We start from the raw sequence: 27,119 nt of genomic DNA, 5'->3' as shown, positions 1-27,119 counted from the left end.
GATTTCAAATCGGCGAACTGCATTAGGAAAAACTGGATTCTCACGGGTAGGGACGACTTGTAAGCAGACTATGGAACACCGCACAGCGTGTTCAAAGGTCGGCAACTATTCCCTGCCTCCCTCCGGGCTTTAGTGGTTCCTACTGATTGCTGCTCCTTCCCTTTCTCTGGCGCAGGTGCACGCAGCCATGTACGAGGTAACCCCGTCCCACTGCCCTGGCTCCGCGTCTCCCTGAGACATCTACAGAGAAGGGCATGGAGCGGCGCCTTGCGCCTGACCCCTTCCCATGGGCACTGAAAGAGGGAGTGGCTGTGGATCTTTGCCTCCCCTGAAGGTGACATCACAGTTGCACTCTGGCAAGTAGGAGGAGGGGTAGATGGAGGGCACAGGTCACTCAGCTGTCCCCTGTCACTTGGTGAACACTCAGGGCTTCTGGCAGTGGGGGTCACGTATGCACCCAGGGTTTGCCTTGAAGGAACACGTGCGGTGTGACTGAGGGCGGCCTGCATGTGTACCCGCACCGGCACTGGTCTGTCTTCCTGACACCCTCTAGTGGCTGAGGACACAGAACTTGTCACCCAGCGAGATGCAAGGATTACCCCGGGGGCTGCAAGGGCCAAAGGGTCCCCCCATTTATCTCTCAGAGTAGTCTGGAGAGCCAGGCCCATGGCAGATGTCACAAGTGAGCCACACGGGATCCTACTAACTCTGAAGGTGGCGCTGTAGCTGAGGCAGTATCCTTGAAGATGGCTGTTCCCATTACAGTTCTCACACTCACTGGGGCTAGGACCATGGACAGCTCTTTGCCTACTTTCTCAGGGAACAGCATGTATGTGCATGCAGAGGGCAGAGGTGGGCATGGTAGAGACACCAGCTTTTTTATTTATTATTTATTTATTCATTCATTCATGTATTTACTTAGTGACACAGGGTTTCTCTGTGTAGCCCTGGCTGTCCTGGAACTCACTCTGTAGACCAGGCTGGCCTCGAATTCAGAAATCCACCTGCCTCTGCCTCCCAAGTGCTGGGACTAAAGGTGTGTGCCACCACCGCCCAGCCTTTTTTTTTTTTTTTTTTTTAAACTTAGTTTCTAGAGCAGTGGTTCTCAACCTTCCTAATGCTATGACCCTTTAACAAAGTTCCTCATGTTGTGGTGAGCCCCCAACAACAAAATTATTTTCATTTCTACTTCACGACTGTAATTTTGCTACTGTTATGAGCTGTAATGTGAATATCTGTGTTTTCTGACGGTAAACGAGTTGTTCAAGCGTTTCCCGAGCTCTCCTTGCTTAGTATTTTTTTTTTTTTCAGTTTTTATTTTATATACACGGGTGTTTTGCCTGCATGTTTGTCTTACATGTGTGCCCGGTGCCCTTGGAGGCCAGAAGAGGGCACCAGATTGCCTGGAACTGGAGTTACAGATGGTTGTGAGCTGCGGTGTGGGTGCTGGGAATCAAACCCAGTTTCTCTGGAAGCTGAGCCATCTGTCCGTCCCCACCTCACTGCCTTTAAAGAGGGTGGGTGACCCGTGGCTCAGGCGAGCAACATACAGGGAGGGCTGAAAACTCTGCAGCATAGCGGGGGTTCCAAGCAGCCGGAGCCCTAGACTCCACAGGAGAGTCTGCTACTGTGGGGCGGGGCCGGAGTGGGGGCGGGGCCCGAGTGAGGGCGCGCATTGCGTGCAGGGCGCTGGGTGAGCCCGGGGCTCTCACCTTTAAGTTTTTCGGCTGTTGCCGAAGCTCCATGACGTGCTTCCGGTGCAGCTCCCGCTCCCGCCTCTTATTGTACTCCAGCTGGTTCTCCAGCTCCGTCTGGTGCTGCAGCCGGATCAGATCCATGCGGAGCTTCTGCAGGGTGTGCAGCTGCCTGTACTCCAGCTCTCGGGTGGATTCATCATGCCGGATCAGCATGGCGTGCTCCATTTCCTTCTGGGTCCTCTTCTTATTTAGTTCCTGCATCCAGGAGCACATGATGAATGGGAGAGAGATGAGCGGAGGGCAATGGGAGGGACGCACGGCGCGCAAGCACGGGGAGGGTGGCTTTGAACTACATCCGAGGTGTTTGCAGCATGACTCCATGAGATTAGAGGGGAAGTCCCTGGAGCTCTTCCGCCTGGGATGAGGTTATCACTCACAACTGTGCTATCGGGGAGATGGGATTGATCCCACCTGGGTTTCCCTGCCTTGTAGAGGGGCTGTGGGTCTTCAATAATGTGCTAGGCTTTGGTGTGGTGAAGCTAGGGACGCCCATGCCGGCCAGCCATTAAAGTCAGGTAAGGGCACACACCCTCAAATTCTGATAAATCGTAGGGGATGCCTAATTTCAATCTTAAATTCATCTCCAGGTGACTCTGTCATGTGACCAGTGTCGAGCGCTAAAGACCTAGAATGCCTGCATTGCTTCAGCGTTCTGGGGGAAATACCCTGTTTTCATACATAATAGAAGTAGGCCAATTATCTATTTTTAAAAGGCAGAGCTTAGGGTGTGCTGCTGGGAGAGACTAGAGAACACCACTCCCCTTTAGTTCCTAGATCTAACCACTTGGTGCTTCTTTCCTTCCTTCATTCTTTCTCTTCCTCTCTCTTTCCCCCCCTCTCTCTCCCTCCCTGTGGCACTGGGGATTGAACCCAGGGCCTAGCCACATGCCAGGCAAGTGCTCTACCATTCAGCTACATCCACAGACCTCTTGTCAGTTCTGATCAGGCCCGGCTGGTGCCGTGCCCCCTCCCCCCACCTTTCTTGGAGAATATGGAAAGCAGGAAAATGAAAGTTACATAAGACATTTTTACACGCTGACAGGAGGCTACTTTCATCTCCTCTAACTGGGGATCAATGGACCACTGAACTATACTCCCAGCCCCTGAGGACTGTCCCTGAATGCACTAGGCACTAAGACCCAAGCTATGAGCCCCGGATTCATGCCGATGTTGGCTGAGCTGTGGCTGCTGCCTTGGACATGGGGACACTCTAATGGTGACATAAGGTAGCCGCTTGTCGAAGCAGGTGCTGGTCTCGAAGCTGACTGGACTCAAAGTGGACATCGATTTTCTCTCCTGGGAATTCAGAGCTGAGACCCAGGGCCAGTTGTCTCTGTGGTGGCTGGAGTGACAGCTCACACAGGAATGATGGGGTGGTCATCTGCTGCTCTGAGGGAGGAGGTTTAGATAACGCTAGATTTAAGAGGGAGAGAGGAGGTGGGGGGAAGGGGAGAGGGGGAAGGAAAGAAGAGGGAAAGGGGGAGAGAGAGAAAGAAAGAAGAAAGAGAAAGAAGGGAGAGAAGAGAGGGGGAAGGGAAAGAGTGAAGAGAGGGGAGAGGGAGAGAAGAGAGAAAGGGAGAGGGAGAGAAAGGGGAGAAGGGGAGAAGAGGGAGGGGAGAGAGAGAAGGGAGAGAGGAGTAGATGGAGAGAGGAAGGGAGAGAAAGGGGGGAAGGGGAGAGGGGGAAGGGAAGGAGAGAGAAAAGAGAAGAGAAGAAAGAAGAGAAGAGAAGAGAAGAATACAGGGAGAGAGAAAGGGAAAGGGAGAGGAGGGGAGAGGATGTAGCGAATATTTTGTACCCAAGTCTTCACTGCCTTTCAGCCCATCTCTATGTCCAGCTGTACTAAGTACTATTGATTTTTTTTTCTTCCCGAGACAGAGTCTCAGTAGGTAGCCTAGGCTGGCCTGGAACTGGCATCGTAGACCAGGCTGGCCTCAAACTCACAGAGATCTGTCTGCTTCTGCCCTGAGTGCTGGGATTAAAGGCACAGACAGCCGTGTCAGCTGCATTGAGTCTTGTTGGCCCTGCTGCTGTAGAAATGCCTGGTCTGGACTACCGCAGCCCCAATACATCCCAGCTAACATGCTGGCAGGACAGGCTTCCCCACCACAGGGAAACCGGCTCTGTGCAAATCGAAAAGAGAAGAAGCGGGGCTGGGAGGAGGTTGCTCCAGAGAGGGTGTGTGCCACGGAGCTTTGGGAAAGGTTGTTACTGACCAAGAAGGTCAGGGAAGGGGAGAGCCTGGAGCTGGGCTTAGCAGGAAAGCACCCGGGAGTCAGTCTCTCTCTCTCTCTCTCTCTCTCTCTCTCTCTCTCTCTCTCTCTCTCTCTCTCTCTCTCTCTCTCTCTCTCTCTCTCTCTCTCTCTCTCTCTCTCTCTCTCTCGGCATCTGTGAGGGCAGGAGAAGACATGAAGCGTTCTCATTCATAGGAATGTCGTAATAGGTGGTTATGAGTTGTGTGAGAGAAGATTTAGTTGGGGCTGGAGATGTGGCTCAGTGGTTAAAAGCACTACATAAACATAATAGGTGGTCGTGAGCATCTTATGCACACTGGCCCTCCACCCGTAGCTCCTGGCACCATCATGGAGGGTTCTTTTATTCACTCAGTAAACATCATTGGCTGTGTGTGTATATGTGTGTGTGTGTGGGGGGGGTACTGGCATAGGCACAAGGGATGGAGCTGGAAAGCCACAGTGTAAACAGTTTTAACTGTTTCAGTTCCTGGAAGCCTGCATTGTATGCAAATGCACCACATTAGTTCTGAGAGAGGCCAGAAGAGGCCATCAGATTTCCTGGAACTGGGGTCAAAGATGGCTGTGAGCCACCGTGTGGGCGCTGGGATTTGAACCCAGGTCCTTTGGAAGAGCAACCCATGCTCGTAAACACTGAGCCATGTCTCCAGCCCCAGCTATCTTCTTTCACAGCTCAGTGAGTGGCCCCTGGGTGGCACCACAGGGAAGTGGCCCTTCCCAGAGAGCAGGTGATCACACAAAGAACTTAAGAGTGTGCATAGCAGAGGTCTGTGACAGTCCCCTTCCATGGTCACCGTGCCATGAGCCCCAGAGCTGGACTTTACAGCTCTATACTAACTCCACTAACTCCAGGAGCCTGATTCAAGCTCAGGGGCTAAAAAAATCAAAGATAGCAAGCAAGCACTTTCATGGGCTTCTTTCCTTGGAAGGAGTGGGTCTAGTTGCTGAGGGACACCTGCACTGTGGTGCTCTGGGCTTTGAGTTCCTTACACTGAGCTTCCCAGTGGCCGCTCACCAGTACTAACGACTGCTGGTAACCTGAGCACTGCTCTGGTGAGAAGCAGATTGGTTCTTGTGGTTGCTCCTGGCTTTGGCAAGCTCCTTATACAGGCTAGGGTTGCAAGTTCTAGGCTGCCCCCTGTATCATGATGCCTGTGTCTGAGCTGCTGAGGTCAAAGATGGCCAGCTGCCCCCACAGCTCAGGCCGCAGGGAACCCTCTCGTAGCCGTCTTATCCCACGTCCGGTGCCATGCCCGCACAACGGCATGCCAAAGTCCGGTGCCATGCCCGCACGACGGCATGCCAAAGTCTAGTGCCATGCCCGCACGACGGCATGCCAAGCTCTTTCAGTTTTCTTTTACTTTAGGTGGGAGTTGTGCTGGCTGCCCTGGTTGGTTGGCTTCTAGCTCCTGCGCCCAAGGGAGCTGTCTGCTTCAGCCTTAGCCTTCTGGATTAGTGGGGACTTCAGGTCTGCCCGACCATACCCACGTCTCAGTGAAAAGAACTATCATATCCTACAACTGCACCCCTGTAAAGTGCCAACCTCACAGAAAGCATTTGTTATTTATTTATTTGATTTATTTATTTACTATTTACGAGACAGTATGGCTGTCCTGGAGCTCTCTATGTAAATCAGGCTGGCCTTGAACTCACAGAGATCCACCACTCCAAGGGCCCCCTGAACAGCCTTTGACATGTAACTGTGAGGCACCGGGGAATTGAAGGTCTCAGCTCACACACAATTTCTGTGAAGTCGAGTGGAAGCTGAAGTGTATGTTCCTGTATTCTATTTTTCCGGTCTGTTTTAGAATGTTCTAGACACTGATGATGCATTATAGGTGAGAGCCATGAATGTCTGTCTGTGGCTTGTATAAAATCCACCAAAATGAGCCGACCCAGGGTTGATGGCCCTGGTGACCCTGCCTCCCAACGCACCAGAGCTCCACAGGCACTGGAGGAGGGAGAGAGGGAGGGGAATGAGGCTGCGGAGGAGAAGGGAGAGGGGAAAGGGAGAGGGAGGGAGAGACATGGGAGGCCACCAGCGGCTTTTCTGCCAGGCAGGGGCTCCTCCACTAAGCTAGGGTCTTGATAAGTAGTTGGCCCAGCCTGGCCTTCCAACTCATGATTCTCCTGCCTCAGCCTTCCGATTGCTGGGGTTACAGGTGTGTACCACCCATATCTGGCCTGGAATTCAAACTTCACCGAGGTTCTGCCGTTGGGCTGTGTATTCATGGATTTCTTAGTTCTGGTGCTTGGGTGGGGTAGAGAGGGCTCAGCCAGGCCCTGGCGGTTTTTTTTTTTTTTTTTTACACCTGCTTCTCGAGCTAAAAAGGATTCCCGTCAGCTCAAGGAACTGACGGGACTACGGGCGCCTAGGAGGATGACTTGGTAGAATCTGTCTGTCTGTCCATCTGCCTGCCTGACTTTAGATTTTTATTATGTTATGGGTGCTCGCTTAGTTGGGTGCTGGGAACTAGACCTGGGTTCGTTGCAAGAGCAGTAAATGAGCTTAACTGCTGAGCCATCTCTTGATGAATATAGGTTTTGTTTGTTTGTTTTAAATCATTTTGTATAGTAGTGACTATCTATAACTTATATTGACTGTTACTGACCCCTTGGCTACAAAATTTCCATAAATATATGCTATTGGAATAACAGTAGTTATCAGATGGAAAAAATAACTTATTTCTAACCAGCTCTGGGCCTTCTTCTTTTTTTTTTTTTTTTTTTGGCTTTTCGAGACAGGGTTTCTCTGTGTAGCCCTGGCTGTCCTGGAACTCACTTTGTAGACCAGGCTGCCCTCGAACTCAGAAATGCACCTGCCTCTGCCTCCCAAGTGCTGGGATTAAAGGCATGCACCACCACGCCCGGCAGCTCTGGGCCTTCTTAATTTTATTTAAAATGAATAGATGTACACGGCGTGTGTGTGTGTGTGTGTGTGTGTGTGTGTGTGTGTGTGTATGAATGAGTGAGCATGTCATGACACACAAGTATGTGGAGGTCAGGGTTCATCATAGGAACATTGGGATTTAGGCACGTGTTCACTCGGTCCAGCTCTGTGTGGGCTGGGGACCTGACCAGGGTCATCACGTGCTTGCATGTGCTGTATTCATGGCGTCTTCTCCCCATATTTTGTTTCTGCTTTCTGACAGATCCAGAATAGTCAGTGCTTAGTTAATGTCTTACCAAAACTTCTCCCGGAGCTTCTGTTTCTAGCTAGACCTAAATGTCTCCGGGTCTCAAACCAGAACGTGATTTTGATTCGCTGCTCCTCTCTCCTCTCATTCGCCGCCAAGACCTGTTCTCGTTCTTGTTGCTTTTACTTCTTAGGTCAGGGTTTCCTGCAGCTCAGGCTGGCCCCAGGCCGCTCAAAAGAGTGCTGGGACTGCAGGTGTGAACCATCGTACCCCGTGCATGTGGTGCCAGAGGTGGAACCCAGGGTCCTGTGCATGGTTGGCAACTGGTACTTAACGGACAGTCCAGGTCCCTTGTATCCTGTTTGGAGTCATGGCTGGGGCCCAGCTGTCCTTTGGAAGCTCATACCATGTGTCCACACCGGTTCCCCATGCTTGGTCTCGTTGCTTCTCTCTATATATCCCTGCCCTCACACATCTGCTGCTCTCCCTTCCAGAACGAACCTTACTAGCTTTTCTCTCCTCTACCTCCTCATGTCCCAGACACATCAACACAACAGTTCCACTGTCTGTCTGTCTGTTTGCCGTCTGAGGCCCAGTAGAGGGCCCCAGGCTCTCACAGGATCCGGATACCTCTTCCCTTCCTAGGACCCATTTTCATCCCCTTGGGGTAAGTTTGGACCTCACTAAGGACCCACTTTTCTAATCAACCCTGTGCCACTCCAAGCCAGGCTCCTTTCTCTCTCCTTCCCTCCCTCTCTGTCTACTGATTGTTGAGTCACTGCCCTGAGCAGAGTTGTCTACCAGCTACCAGTTTTCCTTCCCAGATCTTAAACACAAGTGCAGAGCCTGGCTGGTCTGGAATGGTTTGGTGGTCAGCGGCGAAGTTTAGTTTGCTTTGCTCTTTCCTCTAATTTGAACTCTACCAAGAGCCAACCTGGGATCCCAGCACACAGGACGCTGAGGCAGGAGACTGCCAGTTCAGGTTAGCTGACCCACACGAGGAGAACTTGTCTCAGAAAACAAAACAAAAGAGGTGTTCTGAGACGCTTGTCCCAATTGCTCTTCTGTTAGTGGTGCTGAGGTGGGAGCTTCCCTCTTTCATGTAAACACCGCGTTTGTGAGCCATCAGTATTTTTACCAATGGCTCAGTGGCATGTCTTCTCAGATTATTAATGCCTTCCTGACAGACTGACACGCCTTCTGCATCCTCCATCTCTGTGAGCGCCTTCATGCCCTAATCATTCCCAAATTGGAAAATTAGCAGTTATTACTGTAACAATTGGTGATGATGATGGTGATGATGATTGTGTGTTTGTGTATGTGTGTGTTTGTGTATGTGTGTGTTTGTGTATGTGCTCACGTGTGCAGAAGCCAGAGGTTGCCATTACATGTCAACTTCCTCAATCTTCTTCCACTTTATGTTTTCAGACAGGGTCTCTCTCAGAGCCTAGAGCTCCCTGACTCACCTAGACTGGATGGGCAGCAAGTCCCAGGCATCCTCCTGTCTCCACCTCCCCAGTGCAGGGACAACAGACCACACCGGTGCCCTTGGAGTTTTACTTCAGTTCTGGGATCTGAACTCAGGTCCTCACACCTGTGTGGCATGCATCCCACTGACTGAGCTGTCTCCCTAGCTCCCTAGCTCCGGCATCGTTATTTTTGAGACGTGGCCTCGCTGTGTAGCTCAGGCTAGCCTCGAGCTCGTGGTCCTGCCTCAGTCTCGTGAGCAGCAATTACTATGGCCTCCTCTGTTTGAAATCCCTGGGAAACTGGTAAGACTTAGCAGTAGCTGACTTTAGGAATGCCCCGGTGATGTAACTTCCGCTTTCAGCGCTAAGGACTCCTCTGGGCCCGAATCCACTGAGGGAGACTGCCTGCTTCCCTCCCTCGTTTTTGCCTCTCTTTGGGGCAGCCTGGTCTCACACTGATGCTTTAGCAGAGCTAGCATTTGCTAGGTCACTCCCTGCCTAGAAGTCTTAGATGGCTCGCACTGCCTCCAGGGTCCAGTCTGAAGGCCTCACTGTAAACTGCAGGCATCTGATGCCAGAGCAACCGCAATGATGCGGGAACAACACGCTGCCACTTATGGGTTTCCCCTAGAGTCACAAAACAAGCAGGCGGGACGGAAGCGGAAGTTCCCCCTGTTCTAGCTCCTGATCTGCCCTTCATGGCGGGATATACCTGCACCTCCATTACGACACAGCTCTTCATCCATCTGAGCCGATCCCTATGCTGCGGATGGCTCTCTTATTGGACCACGTCCTTCTCTGACGTGACCCTGGCGCTGTGCTAGTGGCTAAGGACACAGGGACTGAGGCGGCAGGCCCGGTCCCGCCCCCGTCCCGCCTGCCCCGTGTGACACATACCTCCCGAATGTTCTGCTGTTCCACCTCGTGGCGCTTGATCATTATTTTCCGTTTGAAGAAGCGGCAGTTTCTGTCATAGTACAGCCTCTGCTGAGTGAGCAGGTGGGCTTCCTCCTCAGCCTGCGTGTGCTGCAGGTTTTCTTTATGCTTCGATATCCGCTCCTGCTTCTCCTTCTTGGGTGTGCTATGGTCCTCGTTCATCTCCTGGAAACGACGACACAGACACATCCAGGTCCATCACACTGCTCAATGCAGCGGAACAGGCCAGGTCCGTCACCCGCGAGTGCAGAGAGGCACAGGAGGGCTTTTGGCACACAGCCCCGCCCCCATTCATTTGCTCCCCATGATCTGAGTGTTAAGAGAGCGGGATGCTTGAGTTTGCCTCACTCTGGCTTCTCACCTCCAGAAATCATTTATTCAGTCATTAACCAATAACTCTAAGCCCTGACCATGGGACTAGTCGGTGGCGGGTAAGCAAGAGATGGTGGCGCCTTGACACTCAAGGGCTGGGCAATCCAGAAATCAAAAACCTACTTAAGATCTATGAATGAGAATTGAGATGACGGCCAACCCCAAATTCAAGGGAAGGACCGGAGTTCTCAGAGAGTGTTGGGAAGCATTTGACCTCAGTGTGTTCATATTTGAAAGGATCAGTGGGGGTTAACTGGGGGAAGAGGAGAGGAAAGATGCTCGGATACTCTGGATAGAGAGAGCAGTCTGTGGGTAGCATGGGGTAGAAATAATGTGGTCAAGAGGTGACAGCCTGTGAGAGGTGACAGGCCACGGGGATGGCTGGGCTGACGGACACGGAAGCCTTGCTGACCTGGGCTGGGTGAAGGAGGGTGTTTACTTTCTTCTGGGAACCGAACCCAGGGACTTGACTGAACTCAGACACGCTGAGCAAGCACTCTACCCAGGAGCTACATCCCCAGACTGCCGATGACCCTCAGGCTGGGAATGGATATTCGGCGTGTGTGGGAGTGTCCTAATGAGAAACCGGACGCTGGCCACAGTGCACAGAGCAGAACAGAGGCAGGAGCCTGTCTGCGATGGCAGCCGGGAGTCACCTGGGAAGGCCAAGATAAGGGAGCACAGTGGCTGACACCAGGGAGGAATGGGGCTGACGTGGAGACGTGGATGGTTTCAAACTTGGAAAGAGGCTCTGCAGACATGGCCAACTTGAATTCTGGGAGGAAGGGAATCGAACCGTGCTTCATTTGGGATGGAAGGGTGAGGGAATCACACGCAAGGAACTCTCCACCCTGGCTTCCCAGAGCTCGTGGGCAGTGTGAGGAGGGAGGGGAACTGGAACAGCTGGGATGCTTGCTGTGTGGAGGGCAGGAGGACACTGCCTCATACTGACTAGCTCAGCTCCTGCTTGGCTGACACTCACACACCTGCGCCCACCCGCTTGTCTTAACGTTTGTCACAAGCCACCACTGTTTAGATGAGTTTTGCCTCTCACCAGTAGGAGCTTGTAACTCAGGTTGGGGGATGTATCTCTTTATGCCATGACGTCACCCCAGGTTCAGCCTTGAATCTGTGTGTCTAGGTTCAGATATGACCATAAGGAGCCACTCCAAAACCAAGCCTGGATTATTCATGTCCTTTGCATTCCCCTGTGATTGGCCCACGGGTGAAATTCTAAAGGTTTCTGGACATACATGTTGAACACTTTCTACTTGGTAAGTGGCTGAGACCAACTCAGGTTGGCTCTGGGCCTTGCTTTTCTCCAAGAAAAGATCCAGACCTTCTATGTTTTCTGAACATGATGACCCAAAGCTAACCCTGGGGACTGGGCTGGGAATGGGACATTTTGTGGAGAATCCTTTAAAGGTATCTGATGACCCTCAGTGTCCTGGTGTTTTAAATGCCCAAGATGCCCTCATGCTTCTAAAGGGTGGGTCCCAGAGCAGGAGTGGGCATACAGAGTTTACAAAGGAGAAGGCATTTGGAATTGAGGGAAATCGCAGTTTCCTATTTTTTTTTTTTTTTTTTAAATCAAAGCCATCTCCAAAATCCAGCACTATCCTGTCAGTCACGAAGGAAAAACACAAACAGAAACCTGAGGAGACTTTTTCTTCACTGGGCTGTTACTCTTGACCCTCTAGTTTCCAGCACTTAGAGAGCCAGAGGTCCTTGGCATTCTGTCAGCGGGAATCAGCCGCCTCAGTTTCTCACCTGGGCAGGGCAGAGATTCCCCCTGGATGCCCCGCCTGCCCACTCCCAGGTTCCTCCAATCAGCTCGTGAGCTCCAGAGTATGACTTCACTGGGGCAATGCCCAAGACCGCAGTTATAAGCTCAGTAAGCCTAGGAAGCCGGCAGATAAGGAGCCCTAACCCTTCTGAGAAGGAAAGCGAGCAGGAGGCCTGTCCGTGCTGGGAAGAGGGAAATAAGCGAAGCTGAGCTCACAGGTGAAAGAGCGCTTCCTTTGGAGACTCTCGTAAGTCCACCTGAGCGCATCAAGCCAACATTCTGGACTCATCTACTCGAGTATCAAACAGATTTCAATAATCAATCTGGACTCTCACAGGGGTGAGGAATGGACCGTGCAGAACTGCAGATGGGGCAAAGAAACGCCGTGTGCAGAGGTCTCGGGGCAGGGGGCTTGTCACGTTTGTGCAGCTGAAGGGCATGACCGCAGCCACAGCCGCCATGAGTAGGCTGGGGTAGGGAAGGTGTGGAGGTGAGAGGAGACTGCAAGGGGAAGCTGGTGGCTGGCCATGTGGGCTCATTAGAACTCCGGCCTTCTCCGAGAACAGGAGGAGCATGGTGTACTTGAAAAGGGTGAGGTGGCACACCAGTTTCAAAGCAGTTTAAGACGACTCTTTGGCCGATGTGCAGAGCAGGCTGAAAGAACAGGCCCTGCACCGCAGCCCCTGGCTCAGCAGCATCAGCATTCCGTGGAACTCCACGGAAAGCTGTGTTTGTGAACCCCTCCCGTGAGGATGAGGGGTGTTAGCCCTCTGCTTTAGGGAGCTTTCCGACGACTCTTAAGGAGAAGTCAGGACGGCCGGATTCAACAGCTGACCACAGTGCAGGTCGGGCCGTGGCCAGCTCTGAGCCAGTTCAGGTGTGGCGGGTGACCATGGTGACCATGGGCACGGCGTCCTTACCTCTTTTATTTTCTCCTTACAAATCTTATACTGCTTCTTCTGACTTTCTAAGAAAGTTGTCAAGTCCTTCTTCTGCTGGGCCAGGATCTGCTGCTGGAACTTCCTCTCATCCGCCGCGGCTACCTTTGCCTAATGGGACAGCAGAGGGGGCCAAGGTCAGGCTGAGCTTCGCACAGGACTCAGCTGCCCACAGATGCCAAATAGTGTCACCCCATGTGAAAGATATTCTAAAGTTCTGTGGTTCTCCCGTGTCTCAGAAACACATGCCCAACGATAGGGCAGATGTGAAGGTGGATCACATATATGCGTGTCTTTGTCTCTGTGTGTGCACGCACGTGCGTGTGCGCAGGTGCAATGGGCACCAGAGGAGAAGCTCAGGTGGTGTTCCTTGGGGGCCACTCACCTTGCTATTTATTAATCCATCTATCTGTCAATCCACCCACCCACACATTTGTGTGCGAATGTGGTGGATACGCATGGTGGGGAACGGATGCTTGTGACTCTGTGTGGACGCCCATGGAGGCCCGAGGACATGGGACACTGGCCTGTGCCATTCTCTACCTTACTGGTTTGAGACATGCTCTCTGGCTGATTCTAGGCTGGTAAGCCCAGGAAACCCTGGTGGTCATCTTGTCTCCATCTCCACAGCACTGGAGCTACAGGTGTGCACACAGCCATGCCCATGTGGGGCACTGGGACCCAATCTCAGGCTGCTTGCACGGTCTTATTTATTGAGCCATCCCTCTCCCTGACCCCACCCCTCCCCATCACTTTGCTTTTTGAGACAAGGTCTCCCATTGGCCTGAGGTTCGCCTCCATTGAGGCTAAGCTAGTGAGCCAGGGGGGTCCTGGTGTCTCTGCATCTCTGCCCTGGCTCCACCCACCTTTTCAGTGGTAGGATTATGGGTATGTGCCACTATGCCCGGCCCAGCATTCCCTACTAATAGGAAACATTTCATAGTAATAAAGACAGTATCGTGATTCTAAAGTCTTATGACTTTATCTTCTGGTTTCCTTTACGTGTCAGGGTACCGTGATATAAGCCATGAAGACCTTGAACTTGGAATCCCCCTGCTCCAGCACCTAAATCCCTTGAGATTACAGGTGCATTCCAACCCACCTAGAGAGAAAGTTTTTCCCAATGAGTTTATAGAGTCTGAGCTCGAAGTTCAGGGGAGCATGCAGGAGGCCCTGGCTCCATCCCCAGGACTACTAAAAAACTAAAAGTTAAGGACACGGGTGCGGAGGAGAGTCTTCCTCAAAAAGCCTAAATCACAGCCGGCTTACATCTTTGCGTCCAGTGGCCGGTGTGGCAGCCTCAGGCAGGGGTGGGCCTCACCAAAGGGACTGCTGGAGGAGAGCTAGGGTGTTGCGGGCACAGGACAGACCACTGCGGAGGGAGCCGAAACCCCTGCTGTCTCGCCTTCCATGGTGATGTCAGATGGGACTCTAACCCAGCAAGAATGCTTTCTTGCTTCCCCCCCCCCCCCGCTGACTGCCAAGACGTGTGTGCGTGTGTGTGTGTGTGTGTGTGTGTGTGTGTGTGTGTGTGTGTCGGGACGGGGGGGGGGAGCAGGAGCACCTGCGGGCGGGCGCCTCCCACCCCGACGACTGACCTCCTTTTCTATGGTAGCCACTTGCTTCTTGGCCAGCTTCTCCAGCTCGATGGACGAGTTGTTGGCATGCGTCTCCACCTCCTTCTGGAGCTTGAGGCGGTGCTCATCCATCTCAGCCTTCAGCTTGTTCTCCAGGGCGATCAGCTGCTTCTGGTGCTGGCGCCGCATCCGCTTATAACCTGACATCTGTTCCCGCAGCTCGTTCTCCTGCTCATGCTCATGGATCTGCCGTGTAACCTGAGGCAGGGCGGGGGCGGGCAGAGCTCCGGGTCACCGTGTGTTCGACGGACCAGAGGCTTCCCGCAGCAAAGCAGAGAGCGCCCTGTGACACGGGGCGTCCTCGCCAGCCTGTGGCTTCCAAGCCTCCAGATGCTGCTGACCTGGAGCAGGGGGTACCGCCATCCCCATAACCATCTCATTTTCTCAGTTCCTTTACACACGCATAAGGTAGGTTGTTCATGTATTGTCAACTGTCATTCCTATATACCACCCCTTCTCACACATGCGTGCACACACACATCTTCAGACTTTGTGAATGCCCCCAGGGTGCTGGGCCCCCCTCCCGCTGACAAGCTAAGCTTTTTTTTTTTTTTTTTTTTAAAGAATCATCTGAAGAGGGAGAGAGACAAACACATGCACACACCAAGTTTTTAAGCCCCTGCGTTTCGCCTTGTCCCAGTCCCTAAAAGAGCTGTTCACAAGTTACTATCCCTTTTTTTTTTTTTTTTTTTTTTCCTAAAAAGGACGTGGCGTTTCTAAGTTTCACAGGGACTACTACTCCTTGGATCCACACTTCTCCTTGGTTCAATTTCAATTCAATGTCCAGCAAGCCCGCTGCCCAGGGAGCCTCCCGTCTGTCTCCTCTTTTGACCCTTCTGGGATTTCCCAGCCTCCTTCCCTGGCTTCTCGCCTTTCTCAGTCTCCCTGATGGAGCCGCCGCCACTGCCGCCCGCCTCCTCCTCCTTTCCTCTGTTTTAGAACAGCTCTTGGATGGGTTGGGATGTTAACGTTGCTTTTTGCTGTATGGTATGGCCACTCCCCTGGAGCTGTGAGCCCTGCCTCCCTCTTCACCCCCAAAATAAGTTTTCTTGGAAAACCCCACAGCGCTATAAATGCTCTTACACTGTCTTTCCTATGTGGGTCAACCTGGCATGGTTTGCCAGCCTGCTCTAGTCAGAAGGGTGTCCCTCCACTCTCCTGGGTTCTCCACCGTGGGTCACAAACCCCACAGGGGAGGCACATCAGAGACCCTGCAGATCAGGTATTTACATGACGATTCCTAACAGGAGCAAAATGAACAGTTATGGTGTAGCAGTGGAGTAACTTTATGGTTGGGGCTGCCACAGCACAAGGAACTGTGTGACAGGGTCGCAGCCCGAGGACAGCTGAGAATCGCTGCTGTAGTGGGAGGGCCGTCCTGAGACTGGCCGTCAGTCCTTTCTAGCGGAGCGAAGGCATGCTCCCACAGGCGGGCCTCACTCGGAAGGACGGTCCTCTCTAGGGCCGAGCAGGAGATAGTTTAAGAGCTACGGACAGAGGACAGCATCGCCTCAAAGCCCTCTAGTACTCTGAAAGAAATGAGCGATGTGTTTTGTCACTATGGTCCTGGGCAGTTTTATTTATATTCTGGGTACTGAAAGGAGACGAAGGGCTTGCAGTGGTAGCTCACCTGCTTGGCAGGCTGGTCTCGAGCCCTGCATCCTTGCTTTCCAGCATCCTACAACCGAGGATGGACAGGTATGCTCCACCATGCCTGCCTCTACGTGGACTGGGTTTGAGAGCTCCCCAGCAGTGCTGAGGTGAAATACTAGGCCCATACTCTACCACTAAGCTAAATCCCCAGACATCTTTTGTTGTTGTTGAGACGGGGTGTCCCCATGAAGCTCGGGAGACCTTGACTTTCATGGCAAGCCTCCTGCCTCTGTCTCCCAAGTGCTGGGATGGCAAGCTTGTCTCACTAGGGAGACAAGGAAGTGGTTTGAGCGATGTGTATAAGTTTCAACTCCATATGCTCATACCACACACAAGGACAACTTTAGGGAAAAAAAAAAAAGAAAATAATTTCTGGTCAACAGAGACCATACAGTCTCTTTAGGGTTTGGATTTTTTTTTTTCCCCACCACAAATATGACAGTATAGTGGCCGTTTCCAGATAGGTATGTTTGATGGAGCTATTAACTTTTTCCCCCCAGTATTCCTGTATGTGTGTGTGTGTGCAGCACACTCACCGTAAGTGTGAGCATGGAGGCCAGAGGTTGACAGTGAGTGCCTATCTCAATTGCTCTTCACTTTAAGGCTTCAGCCTGGAGCTCAGGGTTCTGACCAGGCTGGCTCAGCAGCGAGCTCTGGGGTTCTTCTTGTCTCCACCCCCACAGTGCACGGGCCCAAGATCACAGGCACACACTCCCGTGTCTGGCCTGCCTTCCTTCGCATGGGTGCTGGGATCTGAGCTGAGCAGCAGGCACTCTACCCCCTGAGTCACCGCCTCAGCCCTCTGGAATTCCCTCTTTAATGAGATTCCCAGAGGGGAGCAGGGCTTGCTTTAATGCCATCATGATGGATCTGAACGCTGCACACGCTCAGGCCTACAGCTGATACGATGCTCTTAGGTGACTACCATGTGCCAGGAAGCCCAGAGATGGACCAGGAGGAGGACCAAGAATTTCCTGTAGTACCAGGGGGTGGGGGGTGAGGGTGCGTCCCTACAAATAGGGTGGTCCCGCTGCCTGTCTTATCGCACCTGGCTCAAATGTGTGACAAAGGCAACTGACAGAGTCCAACAAGCTCTCCTTGGATCTGGTTGACTTCTAGAAGGGCAGCTTAGCTTTCTAACGCACCCCCCACCCCCCACCCCCCGTGTTTAGGGGAGTCACCTTCTCAGACTCCAAACCTTCCGTTTGCCACTTAAGTTTTATATCATCTTCCTGGGTACATACAGAGATTTTTTTTTTTTGATACAGGGTCTTCGTCTATAGTTTGGGGTGGCTTCTGACTCCCATGTGAGCCACCGAGAGATCAGAAAGTTTTATCTTCTTGAGCTCAAAGGAGACTGACAAGCTAAAACCAAAGTCTGAGCAGTAGGCTCACTGTGAAATTTAACGTGAAATATATTGGACGTTTGTTGGTTACATTATGAATTCTTTTTGTTTTGTTTTGTTTTGTTTTGTTTTGTTTTGTTTTTTTTTTTTTCGAGACAGGGTTTCTCTGTATAGCCCTGACTGTCCTGGAACTCACTTGGTAGACCAGGCTGGCCTCCAACTCAGAAATCCACCTGCCTCTGCCTCCCGAGTGCTGGGATTAAAGGCCTGCACCACCAGGCCCGGCTACATTATGAATTCTTATTTCAGTTTCACACCATTTGTCTGAAGAATACACTGTCTGGTCCATACAACTTCAAACAGCTAATACTTTTTACATACTTTATAATTTAGCTCTTAAATTTGTGTTCGCGTGTGGTGGGTGTACTTGTTCATATGTGTGTGTGTTTGGGTGTGCACCTGTTTGCTCCAGTGTGGGGACTGGAGGGGTGGGGGCTGGCACTGGGTTTCTCTCCTGGACCCTTTCTACCTTTATTTTTTGAGACAGAATCCCTCAGTGAACCAGAGCTCATCAAATCTGTTAGATTGGCTGGCCAGAGAGCTTCATGTATCTGCCTGTTGTTACCCACAGCCCCCACCCTGTGCCACTGGACCTGGCATTTTACACGGGTTCTGGGGGATCTGACTCAGGTCCCCATGCATACAAAGCAGAAACATTACTGTCTGAGCTGCTTCTCCAGCCTTGAGACAGGCCCTGGCCACGCTGTCTATGGTGGCCTGTGACTCACTATGAAGACTGCCTCTGCCCCTTAGGTACTGGGCTAACGGGGTTAGTGCACTTCTGGCCCTACCGCTCTGGTTCGCTTTTCACTGTAGCTTTGTTTTGAGATTGGACCCCACCATGAAGCCCTGGCCGGCCCAGGCTGGTTTAGAACCAGAGTGATAAGGCCGCCTCTGCCTCCAGAGTGCTGGGATTAAGGGCGTGCATTATTACATGATACGTAATTCTTATACATCCTGAGAATCAGAACCAAGGGCCCGCCACTCTTGAACTACTCTAGGGAATCCGTTATCAAGCAGAGAAAGTGATCATTCCTGTTATAAAGAATTACCCCTTCCCCCAAAAAGTCAACAGTGAAGGGATCGGCGAGTCTGACCTATAGTGGAGTCAGATGTGAAGCTGTAAAGATGCTATGGGGGTGCGCTGGCTATAGTTCTATAGGGGACGTCTCAATGGGACCAAACATAAGCCGGCAGTGCCACAGTGCCACACCCATTCTGTCCCAACTATACCTCTGACCTTGGGCAAAGAATTGACCTCTTAAAGTCTTTTGATGCCTCCCCTTCGGGGAAAGAGGGCTGAGCCCAGGTTTCCTCAGGGTGGTGGACTGCGTCAAGGGCTGAGGGGCCTCTAAGTCAAGGAACGGGAATGACCTGCTGCTCTTCGACCTTCTCCTGCCAGCCCTGGAGAAATGTCTCCCCACGCCCCTGCTTCTGGTGCTACAGCTCTGGATGGGCTCCACTTCATCTTTATTATTTTTTGTTTTAGACAGAGTCTCACTATAGAACTCTGGCTGACTAAGAACTTGCTATATAGACTAGGAGATGGCCTGGAACTCACAGAGATCCTCCTGCCTCTGGTTGCTGGGATTAAAGGTGTGCACCACCAAGTCTGGCAGAAGAGCACATTTAGTAATAAAATTACCCATTGCTAGCTTGTGGGCTTTAAGGTGACATATGTTTAGAACGTGTATGTTTAGTAAGAATGAGGCCCTGGCTTCTATATTCATTACCACACCCCATATGCTAAAAAAGGCTTAGGTCTGTATATTTCCCACTGTGTCTTGACTTCTAGTATGTTGTGCTCAGTCACTGAACTGTACTCCCAACACACATATGATTTCTGAGTCAGAATTACTGCCCATCTCACATAGCTGGAATATATACAGTATAGTAAATAAGCACCAGGAAATGGGGCCTACCCAGGAGGCCTGAAGCACCCTTTAAAGGAGGTTCGCGGTTGTACAACACTACCCTGTTTAATCTGGGGAAGACCTGGTTCTGAAACGAACCAGTTAACCTGCAGCAGTCCAGAACGCACGTGCCTACCCTGCGCAAGCGTGAAGGCCGAGGGGCAACCTGCTGAACTTGGGTTATCCAAGCTCATGGGCAGGATTAATTCTTCCTACAGAGCAAAGCACTGCACTTGGTGGGGGTGGTCACCTTGGGGGCTAAGCATCCATCAACTGCCAGCAAGTGCCCAGAGCGAACACGGTGAGCCTTACGTTGGCTGCAGAGACCTGACCCAGCACCCTTCAGAGCTCGTAAGGAAAGCTGTCTTAAGTTCCCCACTAACACTCACGGGCGATGCTAGGTGGTTTCTGCCTTATCTCTTCCCTCTGTCTCGCCCCCCCCCCCGACCCCCACCTTACAACCAGAATAACCGACATACCCTTTTCTCAGTTTCTCAAAAGGGAGCTCATATCTCACTACGTAGCTCAGGCTGGCCTTGAGCTTGAGCCCTTCCTCACTCTACCATGGAAACTGCCAGAGACCTAGAACATCACATGTTAAGAAGTGACCTCAAACATCGAAAACAGTCAGAATCATTCTCGTGCGCCAGTAGCACGATGCCAACACGGGACCGAAGGACTCAAAGAGACAATCCTGGAGAATAATGTCATCTGCTCTCCTCTCGGCCAACTCAGGCTGCACGTCCTCACAGAAAGTAAGAGAAGGCAGACGCCATGATGTTCTCTTCCTTCTCCTAGGTCTACAGGAGGCTAATCAAGGATGCTCACGGGAGGGTCTAATGGAGATGCTATATTCCAAAGCTCCTTCATGACCTGCTGTTCCTTTGTTTCACATGCAACGGGGTAGCAGTGTGTGGAATCCAGAATTCTCTGTCTTAAGGTGCCCCAGACAACCATGCCCCCAACTGCAAGAGCCCATAGCTCATGGCCTTTGCACACCTCATTCAGAGACACAACATAAACAGCTATACTGAGAGCAGGCAGTGTCCTACTAGGGCCTCTGTTTGGCTTGTGTGGAAAAGGCGGTTTGTCAGACACATCAGAGAAGAGCTAAACTGCTGGCGCTAGTTGTCAGCGGGTCAGGTTGGAAAACGTTCTTGTCATTTATTGGGCTCATAATGGAAAGATGGGTTTGTGTGTTTCTTTCTCTCTGCTGGTCGCCTTCAGCTCACTTTGGGATTTGTCAGCAGCTCTACCAGAAGAAAAACCACAGAGAAAGGGTACAGCCAACCTGCAACCCAATGGTTGACACATCAACCAATCAATCTATTCTTGCCATCAACTGTCAGTTTGGTCGGTGGCTTGACTACTGTTGATTGGCTCCCCAGAGCCCCATGGCCATGCACTTAATTTAATGCTATTTATGCCACCTTAGTCCTTTTCAATGGAAGTGGGACTCATTTTCTAAAATTACACACTTCTCCCCAACATTCTAGTGTCCTGGCTTAGGCAGGCCTTGGGTCTGGTGTTTGAGACCGTGTAGAGGGGAAACTGACTGAAATACTTGATAATAGCCATGAAAATAGCGATGCCAATAGTTAGGTCGTCCCAAAGGGGACTCGGGTACAGCCATCCAACACCATACCCCATTCTTCCCTAGATTCGTTAATTTTTCTCCCTCAAAAATTCCCAGATATTCAGGAGAGCTTCCAAGGATCCCATCATGACTCCCAAAGGCATGCCAACAGGAGAGGCTGCACCACAAGACAACTGGTTTCCGTGCATAGAGTGCCAGCCGCCGCCCCACCCAAACCCAGGCTGCTAGGTTTCTAAGTCAGTATCGGAGCAGAGGCCCTTTTTTTTTTTTTTTTTTTTGAAAATCGAAAAGTACACCAGAGGGAGGAAGCTCCCGGTCCTCTGCATGGGGGTGGGGCGGGGTCACTCTGAAGCCTGTAGGACTTCCAAAGGATCTGCCCACAGCCTGAAGTGGCCTGGCAGGGGAGCGGCTTCTATCAGCCCCTGAGAGGAAAGGCTGTGATGGCCGAAGCCCACGCTGAGCAGCCCTGGTGGGAGTTTTCCCAGGCCCGGGTATGAGACTATTCCGGCATGGCTGTAGTAATGAAGGGAGGGAGGAGAGAGTCATGAATATATGATGTGGGAAGGAGGAGGGTGTGGCCTGAGGGAAGGCAGAGGACCTGTCCCACAATGGGGGGACTGCTGGGGCTCAGGTCTGCCTCCTGCGGCGCCTGCTCTGGCCCTCGAGTGCAGGTGGGGGTTAAAGGGACAAGCCCCACAGGAGCCCTTGGTGAGTAGTCAGTTTCCCGTCAGACACCACCGTGCCAAGGAGGCGACTGCTGACAGCCCCACCATGTTCTGGCGGATTCACAGGCGTGTTTTTTTTTTTTTTTTTTTTTTTTTCAGATATTTTTTTTATATATGGAAGTTCTGTGTAGCTGTTGCTTCTCGCAAACTCACTCTGGGTGTTTTGTTGTTGGTTTTTTTTTTTGTTTTTTTTTTTTTTTTTTTTTCAGATGCTTCCCGAGCATCAGCAGGCTGCAGAGTGGACATTTTGAGATCTCCCATCACACGATGGGGTATTCCTTTCAGACGGAAAAAAAAAAATCGCCCATTAAAGAGGCTACAAGAAACTTCAACATAAAAGAACTCGGGAGTGGGGGATCTTTATGAACGGAGTGCATTAAACTGTGAGATTTTTTTCCACATGGAATAGGCATGAGCAATAGATTGCTGCTCTCTTCTCCATTTTCCTTCTATTTGCTCTGTCAGAGACTATAATTCCTTCTAAATTTCACTGAAGCCTTATTTATTTATTTATTTATTTAAAAAAAATAAAAAGGCTTGGCGGGGTGGGGGTGGGGGTGGGGGATAAAAGTAGAAATCAGGTTTGAAAAATAGGACAAGAAAAAACGATTATTTCTGGGTCGGCCTCGGATGATGTCATCATGGGTTCTGGATGCAACGGCTAAGCAGTGTACAGTAACTCTTCCTGCTCATGTGACCTCTAACACTCATTTGGGCAAAACAGCGAATATTTCAATAATTTTCTGGCTGAGAAGTGAGGTTTGGATGGAAAAGCTAGAAGAGAGTTCCGAATGCTGAGAATGAAATGGAGAGAGAGGGAGAGAAAGATAGTGTGTGTGTGTGTGTGTGTGTGTGTGTGTGTGTGTGTGTGTGAGCGCGCACGCGCACGCGTGGGGGGCCAAGGGGAGGAGGCGTGAAAACTAAGCCTTCCTGAGCACACCCCTTTTGCTACTACAAGGGCACCCGGCAATCACATTTGCAGTAGTAAAAAATGCTGAGGAATCCGAGAGCCCCTCCGCTCCCACAGCCGCTGCCGGCCTCTTCTACAAAGCCTTTATGGTTATCAGGAAATTCTTCAGGGGTTAAATGGGGGAAACTGGGCACTACCACTGTTGCAATAAATAAATGAATGAACCAGAACGAACCGGTGGACTATCCCTGGGAAGCAAGTGTCTGATTTTTCTACAATTACAGATGGTAGCCGGCAACCATATACATTTTTTTTTAGATCATATTTTACCTTTTGATGTGTGTGTGTGTGTGTGTGTACATCATAGAGACACACATGCACCTATTTAAAAAGAAGCATAGTGTCCTGTACACACACACACACACACACACACACACACACACACACACACACAACCATACCTTGAAAATATTTTTAGCATTATATATTTCGATGAAAACACAGATCACTTTAAAAAAATAACTGGTCATGCCAGCAACTCATCTCAAAGCCTTATATTTTGCATATACAGCATATACAACACACAATCACACATACACACAAGATTTTACACACACACACACACACACACACACACACACACACACACACACACAAAGGTTTTTTTTTTCCCCTATGCCATAGACAATGCTAAATATCTAAGATCAGGTTGCTATGCCAACAGATTTTTTTTTTCCTGAAACGAATAAAATTATTTGGAGGGAGACAACATCCCTGGCTCCTTTTCCTCCCATGCATGAAGCTGAGGGAGTCTCAGAGAGGGCCGGAGGCTGCCAGACAGGGAGGAGGGGAAGGCAGGGAAGGTGGGTAGGGAGTACCAGCTTACCAAAGACGCGGATTTGATCGTGGCAAAGCGCTCTCGGTTCCGATAGTGGAGGGCCCGGCTCTGAACTGACTGGGTAGGCCGCGGCTCAGGCCTGGGATCGCCGTGGCCCGCCTCATCCCTTACGAATACATGATCCTGCAGAAATGGATGAAGAGAAGGAGAAAGTCCAGCTGCGCTCTTTCCTCGCCGGCTGCCTCTCTCTCACCCCTCTTTCTGAACAAGCACCGCTGTTTGAAATGCATAGTTCAGCTCTCTGCTAGTCCCCGCAGCTCCCACGGTATAAGACGAATAAGCGACACATTGCAGCCTTCAGTTAGGAGTGTCAGCTGATCGCTACTCGGATGCCTTCTGACTCCCCGGCAGGCTTCTTCCCCCCTTTACCTCCGGAATTACATATATGCAAAAGCAAAGAGGAAGAGGAGAGAGAGTCGCGCGGACGTGTGCCTCAGAGCCGTCTGCTTAAAACGCGGTGACCAGATAATTCCTTTAAAAATGTCATGTCCATGTCTGGCGGGGAGGATGCTGGTGGCTTTTAACATAAAAGCGAGCCTCCGCCTCATTCCCTTGAAAGAGCTGCGTTGTCAATTGAATTGGATTTGTGAGCTGGTCGGTGGGGTCATCCTTCTTCTGGGGGGGGGGTTGGGGGGATCAGGGGAAGCTTGTGGCGAGCCGCCTCTCTGTCTTGTGCTGGGAAGATTCGGCAGTCACTGAGGGATCCTGCTTTCCAGTCATGATCGTACACAGTTCTAGCACCTTCTCTCTACAGCTTCTGAAAGGATTTTTTTTTTTTTTTTTATTTAAAGAGACAGGCGTACAATTCCAAACCAAATGATACTTTGGCAAATGGTTCCTCAACTCAGTGTCGGTATGCCAGCAGACTGAGCAAGGCTGGGATTTAATGTCCTTGACTGATTTAATCGAGTCCTGTGCTTTCTTGATGGCCAAAGATGATTAATAACATTCTAACGCCCCGTGGGAAAAAAAAAATAGCATGCCCTGGATGGATGATGATGTGTGTTCCTTAAATGCAGCTGAGACACCTTCTAAAGGAACGATGTTTTTAGAGGGCTGTGCCCCCTCTGTACAGAACGAGATGGTCACTGTCGGCAGTGCTACCCCTTCAGAAAATTAACACAACGCCCCCGCCCCCGCCCCACCCCCAACAATACCCTGGCAATTTGTAGCTCAAAACCATGTTCAGTGGTGGGGGATTTTTAAATAGCACATGCTCAGATGGGGAAGGAGAAATCAATTTTTTATCCCCCAGGGTTTTAGGAGAAACCATTTGTTTGCATTTTCTCCAGGAGTACCTGAAAATTGAAAAACAAACAAACAAACAAACGAACATATAATTGCCCTTTCATTATAAAACAAGGACCAAAGAGATTCAGAAAATACAAAATTATATCATTTATCTCTAAATTAAAAAAAAAATCAAAATGTGTAGATTTTTTTTGAGGGAAATGAAATGCTATAACCAGGTTTTGATGGGAAAGCCGCCATCTGAGATTCCATCCATCACAGGGCTGTTTCCTTGTGTAAATCCTAAGTGTTATGCTATGTTTTGCTATGGAGGGAGGTGTGTCCTCACCTGTGTCTAGACTTTCCATTTCTATATTGAAGTTCAAAGAATGAAAAAGATCTTTACATTTTAAGATCACATTTGCGTGTGTGTGTGTGTGTGTGTGTGTGTGTGTGTGTGTGTGTGTGCGCGCATGTGGAGGTCAGGAGACAACTTTAGCGTCTGCACCATGTGGGTTTCAGGGATCTAACTCTGGCTTGGTGGCAGGCCCCCTTTCTCCAGGCGCCATCTTGCAGGCCTGAGAGCGCTGTAATAAACGTGTTGTAGGTTTTGTGCCCTCAGATTCAGGGGATGGTTTACAGTTGTGCTGGCTGATGAGCTGGTTACTAGCCAACCCTGGCTATTTTAACTTAAGACAAATTAAAACGAAACAAAATGGAACATCTGATTCCCGAGTCACTCCGACGACATTTCGAGCACTCGCAAGCTAATCGCAATCTTCCATGGGGTGGGTGACATAGGCAGGGAGCATTGCTGCCACTGCACAAGCTTGGGATCAGACCTGGCTAGGGGTAAACATGCATTTCTTGGGCCAGAAAGATGGGTTACTTGGGAAAGCGCACTGTGGGTGCTGTGGCACGTGTGTGGCCCTCCGTCATGTATACATGCGCGATAATGATGAAGAAATGAAAAGCAATGCAATTCTCAAGCAGGGCGAGGCTGTGACCATCCCCCTGAACACACACCTGTACCCTGAAGCACTAAGATGGTCGGAGAGGTTGCAAGTTCAAGACCGCTGCGGGTCTCCTAGTGAGAGCCTGCCTCTCCCTCTCCCAATAGTTAAAAAACAAAAACAAAACAACTTTAGCATATGACTTTTTGAAAAATGCTTAAAGGATCATTTTAAAGTGTTCTGCATTACTTCTCAGGAAATCTGACCTTGTGGCACAGGGAAAGGAGCTTAGCACATGACCGGGACCCTGCAGCGGGCATGGGGTCCTCGCTGGGCCTTCCTCTGATCGTCAGGTGTTTACTAATTAATTACTACTACCACGTCTAAAAATTTGGACTCACCTACATGACCGGTTCAGAAAGGCATGGGACTTTTAAACGCCAGCATCGTAAGAGAGACACAAGGTCTGGGGCTCCGAGTCACAATTTTGGTGACTTGGAGGGAGTCACCAAAGAGGCTCACTGAGAGGGACCTGGGACGGGTGGCATCAGCAGTAACATTTCGAGTGATAGTAATTTCATTTGCAAAGGCAGCCAGTGGCACCAAAAGCCACAGGGCTCGTACCGCAAAGCAAAACAGAAGCCATGCACTCACACCATATGAGATAGAACCTAGAACCCTGGCTGTGGTGACGGACCCCTACAATCCCAACTCTCAGGAGGCTGAGGCAGCGGGGTAGTTTGGGGCCAGCCTGGGGTATATAGTAAGCCTCTGCCTCAAAAGACAACAAAACTTGAACCGAGCAAGAAAACTTATGAATAGTTTAGGGTTAGGGCCCTGATCATCAAGTTAAAAGTCACTGATGTTAACTATGCGTTTAAACGCAAGAAAACTGGAATACATTCAGAAAGCCAAAATCTGGCGTCACCTTCATTTTGTCTATACATTAAGTAACTCACTAAGGTATGCATTAAGAATGCTGCACACAAGTCTGGCATTGATGCTGCAGATCTTCAGTCCCAGCACTTGGGAGGCAGAGGCAGGCGGATCTCTGAGTTCGAGGCCAGCCTGGTCTACAGAGTGAGTTCTAGGGCAGCCAGGGCTACACAGAGAAAACATGTCTTGAAAAAAGAAAGAAAGAAAGAAAGAAAGAAAGAAAGAAAGAAAGAAAGAAAGAAAGAAAGAAAGAAGAGGAAAAGAAGGAAAAACAAGTAAACCACCAATGGTGCACACCTGAGTGTGAGCCCTGACTCAGGCGGAGAAAAAGCTAAGATACGACTTTAGCACTTAGTTCAAAGACAGGCCCTCACTTTTAACTTAAATACAACAGTTAAATCAATAATGTAAGTCTTTTACCCTTTTTTCTCTTTAAAAATGACATTTATTTATTTATCAATGTATGTGTGTATGCATACATGCTATGGCACGTGTGTGAGGTCACAAGTGTGTGTGTGCATGTGTGTCTGTGTGCATGTGCGTGAGTGCACAGGCCCGTGTGTGTGTGTGTGTGTGTGTGTGTGTACTTGCTACAGCACATGTGTGAGGTCACA

At 50.5% G+C, this 27,119-nt stretch overlaps 1 protein-coding gene across 3 annotated transcripts in view; it reads right to left on the bottom strand.

The window, feature by feature from the left end:
• The window catches only part of Taok3 (TAO kinase 3), a 147,030-nt gene that overhangs the window by 8,567 nt on the left and 111,344 nt on the right, over positions 1-27,119 (bottom strand). For all 3 annotated transcript variants that reach the window (XM_029533599.1, XM_029533600.1, XM_021187253.2), the window contains 5 exons: positions 23,375-23,509; positions 14,246-14,482; positions 12,630-12,758; positions 9,513-9,716; positions 1,713-1,952 (listed from right to left, as the gene is read on the bottom strand). In XM_029533599.1, coding sequence (XP_029389459.1) covers positions 1,713-1,952; positions 9,513-9,716; positions 12,630-12,758; positions 14,246-14,482; positions 23,375-23,509 — 945 coding nt within the window. The remainder of the gene's footprint in view (positions 1-1,712; positions 1,953-9,512; positions 9,717-12,629; positions 12,759-14,245; positions 14,483-23,374; positions 23,510-27,119) is intronic.

The sequence above is a fragment of the Mus pahari genome, chromosome 23 (genome assembly GCF_900095145.1).
Source record: "Mus pahari chromosome 23, PAHARI_EIJ_v1.1, whole genome shotgun sequence".
Taxonomy (NCBI): domain Eukaryota; kingdom Metazoa; phylum Chordata; class Mammalia; order Rodentia; family Muridae; genus Mus; species Mus pahari.
This window is presented reverse-complemented; position numbering and strand designations above follow the sequence as displayed.